General features: G+C 37.3%; 1 protein-coding gene across 2 annotated transcripts in view; it reads left to right on the top strand.

Moving 5' to 3' along the window:
- The window catches only part of RCBTB1 (RCC1 and BTB domain containing protein 1), a 51,637-nt gene extending 39,417 nt beyond the window's left edge, over positions 1–12,220 (top strand). Inside the window, exons 9-12 of one of the 2 annotated variants that reach the window (XM_080798000.1) lie at positions 99–225; positions 2,107–2,258; positions 2,785–2,915; positions 9,882–12,220. In XM_080798000.1, coding sequence (XP_080654126.1) covers positions 99–225; positions 2,107–2,258; positions 2,785–2,915; positions 9,882–10,022 — 551 coding nt within the window. In that variant the 3' untranslated portion in view covers positions 10,023–12,220. Of the gene's footprint in view, positions 1–98; positions 226–2,106; positions 2,259–2,784; positions 3,380–9,881 lie in introns of those variants that run through there. The other variant, XM_080798001.1, reaches the window with a different exon arrangement.
- Positions 12,221–13,361: the final 1,141 nt, after the last annotated feature.

Genomic DNA, 13,361 nt, shown 5'->3' with positions numbered 1-13,361 from the left:
AATTATTTATCATGTTAATGGTTAGTTTTTTGAAGTCTTTCATATCTCTGGCACGTTTCCTGAGCCTTTTGTATTAATAATGTGTTTGTTGCTTTCAGAGCATGAAGACTTTTTAACAGTTGCCGAATCACTGAAGAAAGAATTTGATAGTCCAGAAACTGCTGATCTGAAGTTTCGAATTGATGGGAAATATATCCATGTCCATAAGGCTGTTTTGAAAATCAGGTATTTTTGTGTGAACTTAGAGACATTAATAACCTTTTGTTTTTGCAATCTCCATTTTTTTGTTAGCCCACAAAATGGGGACTGATAAGGAATAGCCTTGACAGTAGAGAGAAATGGTACAACTTAGTATTTTTGTGAATGGGATCCATGCATTACTGAAGAGTTTTGCATGTGTATGTGAGTATGCACTCCTGTCTTTTTGAAAAGGCCTGATGTGGTAATGTGAATATTTGTATTGTGTTGACGTTTTTTTCCCTTTTTTTTTTTGAGAGAGAGAGAGAGAGAGAGAGTGCATTCTCTGAGCCAGGGTGGAAAGAGGGGCAGAGGGAGAGGGAGAGAGAATCCCAAACTGGCTTCACACTGGGTGATGTGGCGCTTGATCCCACGACCCTAAGCCAAAATCCAGAGTCCAACTGAGCCTTTCAGGCTCACTGTCTGTATTGTGTTTTAAATGAAGATCTGGTGAATATTTATTTCCATTGACAAATTTACATGCTTAAAAAAATACAGAAGATTTTTAGTGAAAAGTGTGTTTATCTTCTTTTACACTTAAAGATTCCTTTTTCCTCAAGCAGAATACTCATGGTCAGGAGTGGTGAACCTCTGACCCTGAGGGTCATCTAATTCCCAATTACAGGAATGTCCTTTAGAGAGAGTAGATGATAATAGGATTGTATTTATTAATAACGGTTTGGACTCTTAGGCCCTGAGGCTGCCATTACTGAAAAAGAGGCACATGAAGTGAGACTGTTGGGAGTTACACTGGCCATTTATAAGTCCCTTTTGAAATTTAGTTGAAAACCTTTTTACAAAATAACACATTTTAAGGGAACCCAAAAGCCACATGTCAGTCATTATTGAGAGAGTAAATATCTGAACCAAAGTATTAACAGGTGAACCGGAAATGTTCCTTTCCATGAACCTGTGGTCAACCATCTGTTCCTTTCATTTAATTGTTGCATTTAATTTGTCATTCCTTGCCTAGACAACTGTTTCTCTTTACTTCTCAGATGAAGTGATGTCTTATGTAGGTGGAACCATTTTTAGTTGAGAGTGGATTTTGAAAATATCTATGTTTATTTACACCATATCTCATTTCAAAAGGATTTGAAAAGGTGACTTTTTAAAACTGAAGTAAATGACATACTTAAGAAAACCCAGTATTTAGAAATCAGTTCCTCATACAGGTGGCTTTTTCCATGCAAATACAACATAAAAAGACCCACTGAAGTTTTTTTGGAAATCTGTGACTCTCCCAGTGGATGTATTCTGTGAGTAAGTTGGTAACAGGCTTGGGAAGAATGAAAGGCAGTAGGTCAGAGCAGAAGAACAAAATAGGACTAATGGCTATTTTGAAGATGTGTCAGAAAAGAAGGAAAATTATCATGTAAGGTAATGGAATAATAATCAGCCTAAATGTAATCCAGTTAGCATTTAAAACCATTTTAAGAATATGCTGATTACATGAAAATTAAAAACCAAATAAATTACTTGAATGATAATGATATATAGTCAAAGATTTGAACTATCATTTCTGAATTTCTTTTAACTTCATTGTTTAAAATGCATTTCTCTATAATACTGTTTAAGAAAAACACATGAGCAGAATACTTGATCTGAATGAGGTCTGCCACATGGAGACAGTGGAACACTGGAAGTGCTAGGTACTTACTTCTAGGCTCCATTTATAATTCTTAGTATTTGATAGTTCTCATCGAAAAATGAAAGTGGAAATATGCAGATGGTGAATGTGAAAGTCTTTGCTAGCTGCAAATCCATGATCCTGGGGTGTGTGGGCCCAAGGATAGGAATAGTTAAGGAGACCTGTAATATATACCTCACCACAACAACTTCATAGGTAATTTTCTGTGTTCTGTTTAGGTGTGAGCACTTTCGGTCCATGTTCCAGTCTTACTGGAATGAGGACATGAAGGAGGTGATAGAAATAGACCAGTTTTCTTACCCAGTGTACCGTGCCTTTCTCCAGTACCTCTACACAGACACAGTTGACCTGCCGCCGGAAGATGCTATAGGTACCTCAACCCGCGGGACAGGCCAAGCCACGTGGTCACACAACTCTCTCATCGTGTTCTTACAGTGCTGAAGTGTAAAAAGTGTCAGGTTGACTGGTTTTTAGACAAAATTTGAAGATAAATGTCTTAAAAAATAGTATTGTATAGTAATGATGGTTAATAATTATGGATACATTTATTTATGACCGTGGACTTATTTTCATTTATTAATACTGAAGTATACATTGCTAATGCAAATAACATCTCATCTTGGAAGTAAAATGAGGGGGTAATTCTATTTATTCCCCTTCCTTTTGTACTGAAGAAGAAGATGCATAAAGTGAGTGTAGGAGAGGTCTGTTTGGGGATGGGGGGAGGTAGGGAGTGAAAAAGAGGATTTATTTAATAAAATTTAGAGTATTATTCACTAAGAAACTTCTGTTGATTTATCTACATAACTCTTTTCACCGAAATAAATTATGTATGTTTATAAATTATGGGAAATTATCGTAAACTTAATTAAACCTTCCATACTTTTTGCTTTTAGGTCTTTTGGACTTGGCCACATCTTACTGTGAAAACCGACTGAGAAAGCTTTGTCAGCACATTATCAAACGTGGAATTACAGTGGAGAATGCCTTTTCACTGTTCTCTGCTGCAGTCAGATATGATGCAGAGGTAACATAAAATAAAAAACAGAAACCACCTCCTCTGACTCCCCATGGCCTGCCCCCTGCTTTTCTTGCATGAGACAAGGAAAAGGAGTAATTTCACTTCTATTTAGGGAATCCATGAACTGACTGATCCCTAAAAAATGAAAGCTGGCCTTCCTTGTTTACTCTGTGTTCATAGTTTCAAAAATGGCTGTTCTTCTTTCATTTTTAACTAAGAAAAGAAACTAACTGAAGTCCAAGCAGCTCTACTGTGGGTCGAAATAGAAAGTGTCCCACCCAGTTGGACGGACGCCATATTGTAGTTTCGGGGGTTTCTCAAGGTCAGCATATATATTTTTTTCAAAACCCACTTAGCTATCTCCCTAACTCTACCCTGTTGTCAGCCAAAGATGCTGTATGATTCGTATCTGTGTATGCTCTGAAATTCTATCTTTGTCTAATTATAACTCATTCATGTGTGAAGAACTCAGTCTGGGCTCTTTTTGTTTGTGTGTTTGGTTGTGAATGGTTGATTTTGCACTGGATTGAATTCTTAATCTAGGATTCATGGATCTCTAGAGAATCTATGAATGAACGGGCTTTGGGGAGTCTGAAATTTGCGTTTAGTGTGTTTTCTTGAAGTTAAGAACCAAAGTGTCATCAGATTGTAAGCTGCTCATAGGCAGAAACTGGTTCTTATTCACCTCTGTACCCTGTAGTGCCTGGCACATAGTAGGCACTGGGTAATAAATGTTTGTGGAACTGAATGAATATGGTACTACCTGAAGGGTGCATTAAGGATAATTAGTGAACTTAAGGCTGGTCTGATTGGTTTTATAAATTTATAGAGAATAAAAGGTAGAGAGCAGTAGGCTGAGAGTTCAAGATGTCCAGTTAAAGCATACACTTTAGTGACACAGTTAGCCCTTCTTAGAGGTATTTTGTCATCATTTGACAAGGCAGAGAACCTGGTATCAGGATTTACCAAACACCCACAGAGGTCTGTAACTGTGGCCTTGGCAGTGTGGTGGAAGACAGATTTCATCTTTATCACACTTAGGGGTCAGAATGCACCATTACGTCTTGTATTTTCAAAATGTGTCCTATTTTTATTTGAGATTATGATTATAAATATTTAATAAGTTCAAATAGCTGACTTAGTCTGTGGTCTGGCAACAGATGGTATGATGATCAAAGTAAATTATGTCTAATAGGAAATGGAAGTATAGATTTTTTTCTACCTTTTCTGTGACACCATGAACTTCTTTATTGGAAGTGCTATATCTTTGGGTAACATTCTACCCAGTGATTTAATTTTAAATTGTTTATGCCTGTTCTGTCCACTTTTTAATTGACTTTAACATCTTCTCTGTGTCTCTCCCCTACTCCTTCACAGCTAATGGGTTCCCTGTTCCTGGGATTAGAATAGTGCTAACTGAAGCCAGTTAGAACTATCTGGGCAGAGGCAAACATCTCAGCTCTAGGTACTAGAAATTTCTTTCTCACTAAGCTAAAACCTACCCCCAAAAGTCACAGAAAAACACCTTGTGCCGCTTCTACCCATGCCAGCTGGAAATTTTTTTTTTTTTAAGATTTTTATCTATTTATTTGACAGACAGAGATCACAAGTAGGCAGAGAGGCAGGCAGAGAGAGAGGAGGAAGCAGGCTCCCCACCAAGCAGAGAGCGCGATGCGGGACTCAATCCCAGGACCCTGGGATATTGACCCGAGCCTAAGGCAGAAGCTCTAACCCACTGAGCCACCCAGGTGCCCCTGGAAATTTTTTTTTATTACTAGTTTTTGTTTTTCTCATACTAAGTATAGACACATGAAATACTGTCCCTTCCTTGAGACTGAAAATATATGTGATTCCCTAGAGTCTGTCACAGTATGGGCATTTGGTTTGGCACTCAAGAGTGTATGTTGATTGGGCACTTAGGTGGCTCAGTTGGTTAAGCTGCTGCCTTCGGCTCAGGTCACGATTCTAGTGTCCTGGGATTGAGTCCTGCACTGGGCTCTTTGCTCAGTGGGAAGCCTGTTTCTCTCTCTGCCTCTGCCTGCCACTCTGCCTGCTTGTGCTCTCTCTCTCTCTCTCTTTCTCTGATTAAAAAAAGAAAAAAAAAAAGAGTGTATGTTGAATTAAATGAATGAACAAATATATTTGAAATACCTCACCACAAAGGTGTACTTTTTAGAAAACAAAACAAAAAAAAACCCCAGCCCCACAAATATTATATATTCAATGTAGAAAAATTAGAAAATAGAAGACAAAAAAGAGAAAGAATCGCCTCTTTCTTTCTAGGCTATTTTTTTTTTTTTTAAAGATTCTTACAGGATTTCTGTAATTGACTAATATACTTTTACATTATATTTCCTTAATGGTGTAGAATGTAGTAAGTAAATAAAGTGTTTCTTTTTCTTTCTTTCTTTTCTTTTCTTTTTTCTTTTTTTTTTTTTTTTTATTTATTTGAGAGAGAATGAGTGAGAGAGAGCATGAGAGAGGAGAAGGTCAGAGGGAGAAGCAGACTCCCCAAGGAGCTGGGAGCCCGATGCGGGACTCGATCCTGGAAGTCCAGGATCATGACCTGAGCCGAAGGCAGTCGCTCAACCAACTGAGCCACCCAGGCGCCCCTTTTCTTTTCTTTTTAAGACTGTATTTATTTATTTGACAGAGACACAGTGAGAGAGGGAACACAAGCAGGGGGGGTGGGAGAGGAAAAAACAGGCTCCCTGCTGAGCAGGGAGCCTGATGTGGGGCTGATCCCAGTGGGATCATGAGCTGAGCCAATGACTAAGCCACCCAGGAACCCCAAATGAAGTGTTTAGAATATAAAAATAAAACCCACTCACTTTGTTTATTAGTTGATGGGAAGCTTCTATATTAAGTCAGATTGGAAATTAACTGCCAGAAAATTGACTGACTTTCGGAAGCTCCATTTGAGACCAGGTGACTTTTCCTTCATTCTGTGGTTCAGATGCTAGGAAGATGGAGACTACGTGCTTCTCCCATTTTTTTTCTCTTTTCTGTAAGTTCCTGCAGTTCCTCTGTATCCCATTTGACAAGATAATGTGCAAACAAATATACACACATAAAAGCAACAAAAATGTATTGACTCAGTAGTTAGGAAGATTTTTTTTATAGTAAGCTGCTTGTTGTGGAGCTGTCACATTATGAGTGCATTTTCAAACTTTCTCCAAGTTTTAGCTGAGGAACGAGTTGGCACAGGAACACTGCCATATTCCTTTAGTACAAACCCAAATGAACATTGCCATCAAGGGAGAAGACGTGAATGAAACACTGTATCGATGTAGTTCTATAGCTCATCACACGAATTTTGAAATGTTTCTATTTATACTGTCTTCAGGAGATTTTTGTTTTCTGTTTATATTTGAACATTAGGAGAAATAGGAATAAGAGTACAGCACTTTACAGAAAATCCTACTTGGTGAGCAACTTACATCCTAAGATTTTGATATTGTTGGGAAGTCATAAAAATAAGGCCAGGAATCGAATTCCAAAATTGGTTTGGGATATGGGTATTGAAAAGTTTTGTGCTAAAGGCTGATGGTCAGCATTTTTTTCTTTCTGAAATTAAAAGTTTTCCGTCATCAGTAGACTATAAAATATTTTTTGGTTAGTGAGACAAAGTTCCTTTCTATATTTTGTCGTATGTAGTAAGACATTTAAGTACATTCTAAAAAACCAAACCAAAGACCCCTTTAATCTGGAATATTTTGTACCTGATATATATTATAAAATACTGAACTTACAGTTTTAGAGTTTTGTTACTACTTTAACAACAAGTTTGGACAGAAGTAGGTGTGGTTCACAGTCTTGCCATCTGGAATGTGTCTCGAGGTTGGTTTGTGAGCCATACACAGCCTGTCTCACCCTGGCCAAGTGGCCTTCAATAAAATTCTTAGCATTCAGTTATTTTAGCTTTGGGGAATTTAGAACTGGTTAAGTACATTTAGGCTGCAGTAGCATTTTTAAAAATGGGGATATTAAGACCATCAACTGTCTGTGTTTTACTTTGTTACCAAAGAAAATCTGTGGGAAGGAAAAACAAGTTATTTTCAGAATATAAAAGTTATTGGAATAATTTTAAAAATTTGGAATGAATTTATAAATTATTTCAGAATACCAATATATTTTGAGCTTTCTTGCTGATTACAACAAATCTAGTATTTTATTTGATTTGCCTTAGAACCACTTTATAATAATTTCACCATAAAATAAGTAAGTAAGGGATTTAGTTTCTAAAATACCAAGAATATCGTTTTAGAGCCCCTGATTTTGCACCCTTTCCCACTTTTGTATTCCATGGGCCTTAAGAAGATGCTTCAATCTGTTATGAATTTTTTTTTAAAGATTTTATTTATTTATTTGACAGACACAGCAAGAGGGAACACAAGCAGGGGGAGTGGGAGAGGAAAAAGCAGGCTTCCTGCTGAGCAGGGAGCCTGATGTGGGGCTCCATCCCAGGACCCTGGGATCATGGCCTGAGCCACCCAGGTGCACCCCTGTTATGAACTTTTTTCATCTACTGGTCAGGTGATGCCTTCTTGTTCTTCTTGGAAATGTTTTATATAAAGCCCGGCACTCCTGTTACAGTTACCTTATTAGTTGGGTAGGAGTTGAATTTTCTTTTTTGGGTATTGAAGATGTGATCATTTGCAGAAAGAGCGAACAGATTATGTAGGTTCTTCAAATATTTAAGAATTATCAGAAAAATATCTCATTTACACCTCAAAGACAAGCTGGCTCAGAGCAGTGGCTGCTGAGTGAATTGCATTGCTATGTCTCTCTGCTTCATGCAAATGAACTTGCAAACAGTTTCTCTTTCCAAGTGCATTCAGTGCTTCCTTTTCCATAGAACTGCCTTAAGTAGGATTCAGCTGTTAAATGACAATTACTTATTTCAATAACCCAGATTTAGATAATTTTCAGGGTTCTCTAGTTCAACTTCCAGTGTTTGAAACTGCAGAACATTTTTTGAATACTGAGTTATCGCACCAATTCAAACTAGTTGGAGGGGAAGGGAAGGCAGTTTGATAGAGCTAGTTTCACAAATGTATGAAGCGATTTGTAATTAGAGGCACCCTTTGTATACCTGTACTACATAAAAGTTCTTAAAGTTTATACCCAAGATCATCTCTGTATAATTAGTAAACTGGGTAAACTCATTTTTTCACGTGTACTCAAGAGCTTGAATTCCAGATTTGTAGACACGAAACTGATAAGGTTTTACAATGCCAGAATTTAGTGCAGTCTTCTTTGAATTCTTCAAATTCTTCTTTGAATTTGAAATAATGTGATTAAAAGTTAATATTTAAAGATCCTCATCTGATACATTGCATGGTTTGAAGAACTTTCTGTGCTTATGACTTGTTATTTCTTCCTAAATTATGTGTAGAAAAACTTGTGTTCTATTTTTGATAAATAAGATTAAAATGACTTTTATCTCCTTGTGGAATATAATTTAGTCCCTAAAGCTGTTTCTTAATCACTGAGTTGTAATACCAGGAGTAGGGCTTTTTCTTTAATAGTAATGTGAGAGGGAATGTTGTATATAGTTTAACATTTTAGTTTATTATAACACACAAACATTTACCTGTACTTCAGCCCACAGGGACTCTCTTATTAAAAAGCGCTGATGCAAAGATTGTGCTGACATTTTAAATGCATTGTGAATTATCTAGAAAACAAAACTCTGGCAGCAGCTGGCTGATACACATAGAGATGATTTATCTCTTACTGGTGATATGACTGATGGGAACCTCATTTAGGGACCCTTAAAAGAAAGAAGCATTTGTTTGCAGGGCTCTGCACTGAGAGAGTAGAAAGGGATGTGACTCTGTGTTTGTGTGTGCTCTTCCCCACCCTGCCTGAAATTCTCATTTGACAGTATCTGGAAACTTGAAACCAAGACACTGCAGTTTAAATGTTGAGTTCCTGGTTTGATAGAACCCTGAGTATTGACCTTCAGTGTAGCTTGCAAAAGTTAAAAAAAAAAACCAAAAACAAGGTATTTGTGATAAGTGCTTTCAGTGTGATTTGCTGTTATATATTTAGACTTTGTACACATTCCAGTGCCTAACTGATTTAGTAAATATATGTTCTAGTGTTTAAAGGAACAAACATAGTAGCCATTTTGCTGGGGATGAAAGACTGTATTATCATTGGCGCAAATAGGTTTTTAAGTTGTTCCGGTTTGCCACTTGTGTGTATTACTTTCCTTCTGAGTGTCGGTAGCTGATGACTTCATTCGTCTGACTGAAAACTCCAGTCTCTGAATATTCTTCTCCGGATTGACTATCTGAGAAATTAGTTTGCTGGGAATTGTAGTGTATTATTCCTTATGGCTTTAAGAACGATGGCATTTTATCTAGGAGAGCATAAAAGTGGATTTAAGGTCTTTGATCTTAAAAAGAATCTTAAAAAGAATTTTTTTCTTTTTTAATATGTCTCTTGAAGACATCTCTTTATCACTTTTTTGTTTCTTAAAATCTTCTTTAAGCTAAATCTTAATTCTTTTTTTCAGACTTCTTGACTGTGGTAAAACATATGATGGACTGAAGTTGCTTTCAGCTTTGTTTTTAATTATTATTGAAGAATAATTGACCGGCATTATTGTACTAGTTTTAGGTATATGCTTTCAACTTCTCAGGATGAAGTCTGCGTGGGATGAGACTGTGTGGTAGCCTTGCAGAAGCTGTCCCCCCATAGGCTGTGTGAATGGGTGTGTGTTTTGAAGAGTCAGACTTGAGGTAGTGGAATTACTGCTTTCACTATGTTTTGGCTAAATAGTGTGTGCTTTTCTGATACCTACCGATGGTCACTTGTTTGCTTAGTTTGAGGTTTCTGGCCTCAAATATATTTTCTAGGGGAGGGTGAAAGATTTGGGATGAGGGTTTGGATAGAAGTAATTCGATCAAAGTTAATAAAAAAAGGCCTCTTCTTGTTTTTATTTTTGTTGTGTGTGTCCAGGATTTAGAAGAATTCTGCTTTAAGTTTTGCATCAATCATTTGACAGAAGTTACACAGACTGCAGCATTTTGGCAAATGGATGGCCCTCTGCTAAAGGAATTCATTGCTAAAGCCAGTAAATGTGGAGCCTTTAAGAACTGAAGCCCAAGGCTGCTGGGTTTTGTGAGTGCCCTGGGGCATGGGCGATGGTGCGTCCTTGTGCTCTGCGGGTGATGTAATTTTGCAGGTAAAAAACCCATCAGGTGTTTTTTTTTTTTTTTTCCCCATTTCTGAGACACAGTTCTCTGTGTAGGAATATATGAAGGATGTACGGCTTTCCTGAACCCATTTTGAACAACTCTTGTTTCCAGATATGTAGATTTTAAATGTGACCTTAATTTGGCTGGAATGTTGTAAAGGGGTGAAATTTCAGCTGGTTGTTTTTTTGTTTTGTTTCTGATTAGAGGAACTTATGAACTTGGAAAGGGGAAATCTGTGGTAATTCTTCTGTTTCACATATTGACAACCCTTTGACACCAGGAATTGGGACAGTCAGTGAATTGTGGGATAGTCATAGAGGCCCCACCGTGAATTAAAGATGCTGACTTTGGGGCTCGTTGAAATGCTGCATTAGTTGCTGTTTCAGTAGCTATACTGTGAAGGCATGGTTAAGATAGTTTGAGGCTTTTGTATTTGCACTACTGAGGACCTTTTTAAATTTCATGGTGTTTCAAAATAGTAATTAGTTTAATATGAGTTAAACCTATTGAGATGCTGATCATGTAAAGATAAACTTCTAGGCCAAGACTTCTCTAAAGACTTAAGCACAGAAAGAGTAGTAATTTAGGACTACCTGTGCAAACTTGATCATGAAAGAAATTTTATTTGGACAAAGGTCAGTATTTTATAAATTAGAATCTCCACTACTATCCAACAGTGTTTTGTTTTATTAAGACAAAGTCCGAGAACTGAAGTTAAAATTGCTCCCCCATTGTTTCCCCCTGTAAATGCTCATCATAAGAGGAAAATAATGGCGTGCTCAGTATACTCTTGCCTTCCTAAATCACGGCAGCTAGATCATCAGATCTGCTACATCAGACTCAGAAGTGGTTCTTAAAACCACCTTTCTGGCAGGACTTCTTGGAATTTGTTTTAGCTCTTTTATCCAGGCCAAGTATCACAAATTTGCTTATTTGTAATCTCAGTGGCTTTCATTTTAGATTTCTTCAGCTTTTAATTGTGTTAGGTATAATATTTAGCACAATTTAACTTCAAAAAAGGATCAAAATTATGGTTTTCCTGAAAAGATCCTACTTAAAAGGGTCTTTTCAATTTGGTTTTGTGTTTGGTTTTGTTTTGGTCTGCTTCTGAAACGTGATTTTGGGAGGAAGAGTGTTCAGCTCTGGGTTTTATCTTGTGTGTCCATTGAGCTTGCTGTGAGAACAAAGCTTTGTTCTGCTCTCTGGCCCCTGGACTCATTAATATTTGCGGGCGCACCCTAGTGAACTCTTTCCTGCTTGGAAGTTCCCTCATCTGAACTTGGAGCCTAAATACATTTTCAGAGCCGAATTAACAGGAGGGGGAAGATATGCTGCAGCTGCTATTTTTAGCAATGTTTTCATGTGGGGGTGGGAGTTGGGTGGGAGTGAGAGCTCAAAGATAGTTCACTGATAAGTGAGATAACTACAAGCCTAGCAGTCCCCGTTTCCTTTTCTTGACCATGTCGCAGGTAATTGAAGTCCAATCAATTACTAGATTAGAATTAGTTCTGCAACATGATAGAATTTTTCTTACTAGGTTGATAAATGCACATTAATTTGATTATTAGCTATGATGGGTAGTGTTTGTAACAATCACTGTTCTGTAGGCTTATGATCTGGACAAACAAGAACTTCAGTATGTTTACTATTGCTCTTACTTGAAAAAAAAATTTAAAAAAAAGCACAAATTAAAGTAGTAGATAAATTTCCGTAGATTGTTCACTCATTCAACAAATATTTACTGAAGTTCCTTAGATAGGTGAAGAACCACTTCTCATAGTAGATTACTGAGTAATTTGTATGAGTATGTATGTAGTGAAGAAAATGGGAATAAGTCCTTTGAAAAGTACTTATCTTTTTTTTTTTAATACTCTTATTTTTCTACTTGGTTTTATTGTTAATTGTAGCAGGAAATGAAAACTATTCTTTGAATTGTTTTTTTCATCTGATGTAATAATGAAAGCCAAAGTATTCATATTTCTTAAGATAGCCCTAAATGTACTCTTGAAATTCTTACTGGAACAATGTTTGATACTCTAGTATATAGGCTGTATTTATGTAATGTTTAGAATGACATATTAATAAATAATCTGTTAAGACATATGTGTAGGGTTGTTTTTCCCTCTCAAAAATCAGTAACGTGCAGCCTTAAAAAGGAAGGAAGTTCTCCCGTGGTGCAGCCCAGATGAACCTTGAGGACATTATGCTGAGTGAAGTATGCCAGTCACGGAAGGACAGATACTGAATGGCCCAGCAATGGGAGTTAACGAAAACAGTGGCCAGATTCTCTGAGACAGAAAGCAGGATACTAGTTGCCAGTTTGGAGGTAGGAGAGAGGACTTGAAGAGTCAATGTTTAATGGATACAGAGTTTCAGTTTTGCAAGATGTAAAGAGTTCTGGAGGTAGATGGTGGTGATGACCACCCAGCAGGGTGAATGTGCTTCATGCTGCTGAGCTGTGCACTTAAACGTGGTTAGCATGGTAAATTTCATGTTATGTGCTTTTTGCCACTAATCAGTACTGTGATTCTTAGCGAGTGTTAAGCTAAAAATAGGTACCACAATGAATATGTCACCTGTTTCTCAATTGTGTCCCCTCCCCCCAGAGAAATCCTATAGTTTTATTCCCACTGAAAGATAATACAATTGAACTGTCATAGCAGAAAAATGTATCTGGATCTTGTACTTATAAGTGAAGGGAAGGACGTAGTGCCTTTTCTCAAGGAACATACACGTTATTAGGAGAGAGGAGAGAGAAGTTTAGGAATTAACACAAAAACATATTTATAAGCAACTTTTCATAATAGGTAGTGAGAGAAAATAGGTTAATATGAAAAGCAGATGCTCCAAAGGTAATGTCTGTGCAGGGTGGGGAAAGATAAAATGTCCTTCTCACTCGTTCCAAAATAGCAGGCAAGTGGCACAAGCAAAAGCTTGAAGGTGGGGGCTGATGAACCTTCCAGAACTTATCCTAAGCTAGTTGTTTAGAATGGAGAACATAAGCCAGGGCCCATTAGAAGGAAACGTGGGCGAGGAGGGTGTGTGTGTGTGTGTCTCTACATTTATTTCCTGTGGTGCTGTGCCCTGTTTTTCACTTACTTTCTTTTTTCAGTGCGCACAAGGCAGGCAGGTAGATTGATTAATGTGATGGAAGTTTTTCAGTAGGAAGTGCCATAGCAAGTACAAACCTGGGTCTGTTTCAATAGTTTGCCAAATATTTGCCTACTTGATGACCGTCAAA

Source organism: Martes martes, assembly GCF_963455335.1.
Source record: "Martes martes genome assembly, chromosome: 3".
Lineage (NCBI taxonomy): Eukaryota > Metazoa > Chordata > Mammalia > Carnivora > Mustelidae > Martes > Martes martes.
This window is presented reverse-complemented; position numbering and strand designations above follow the sequence as displayed.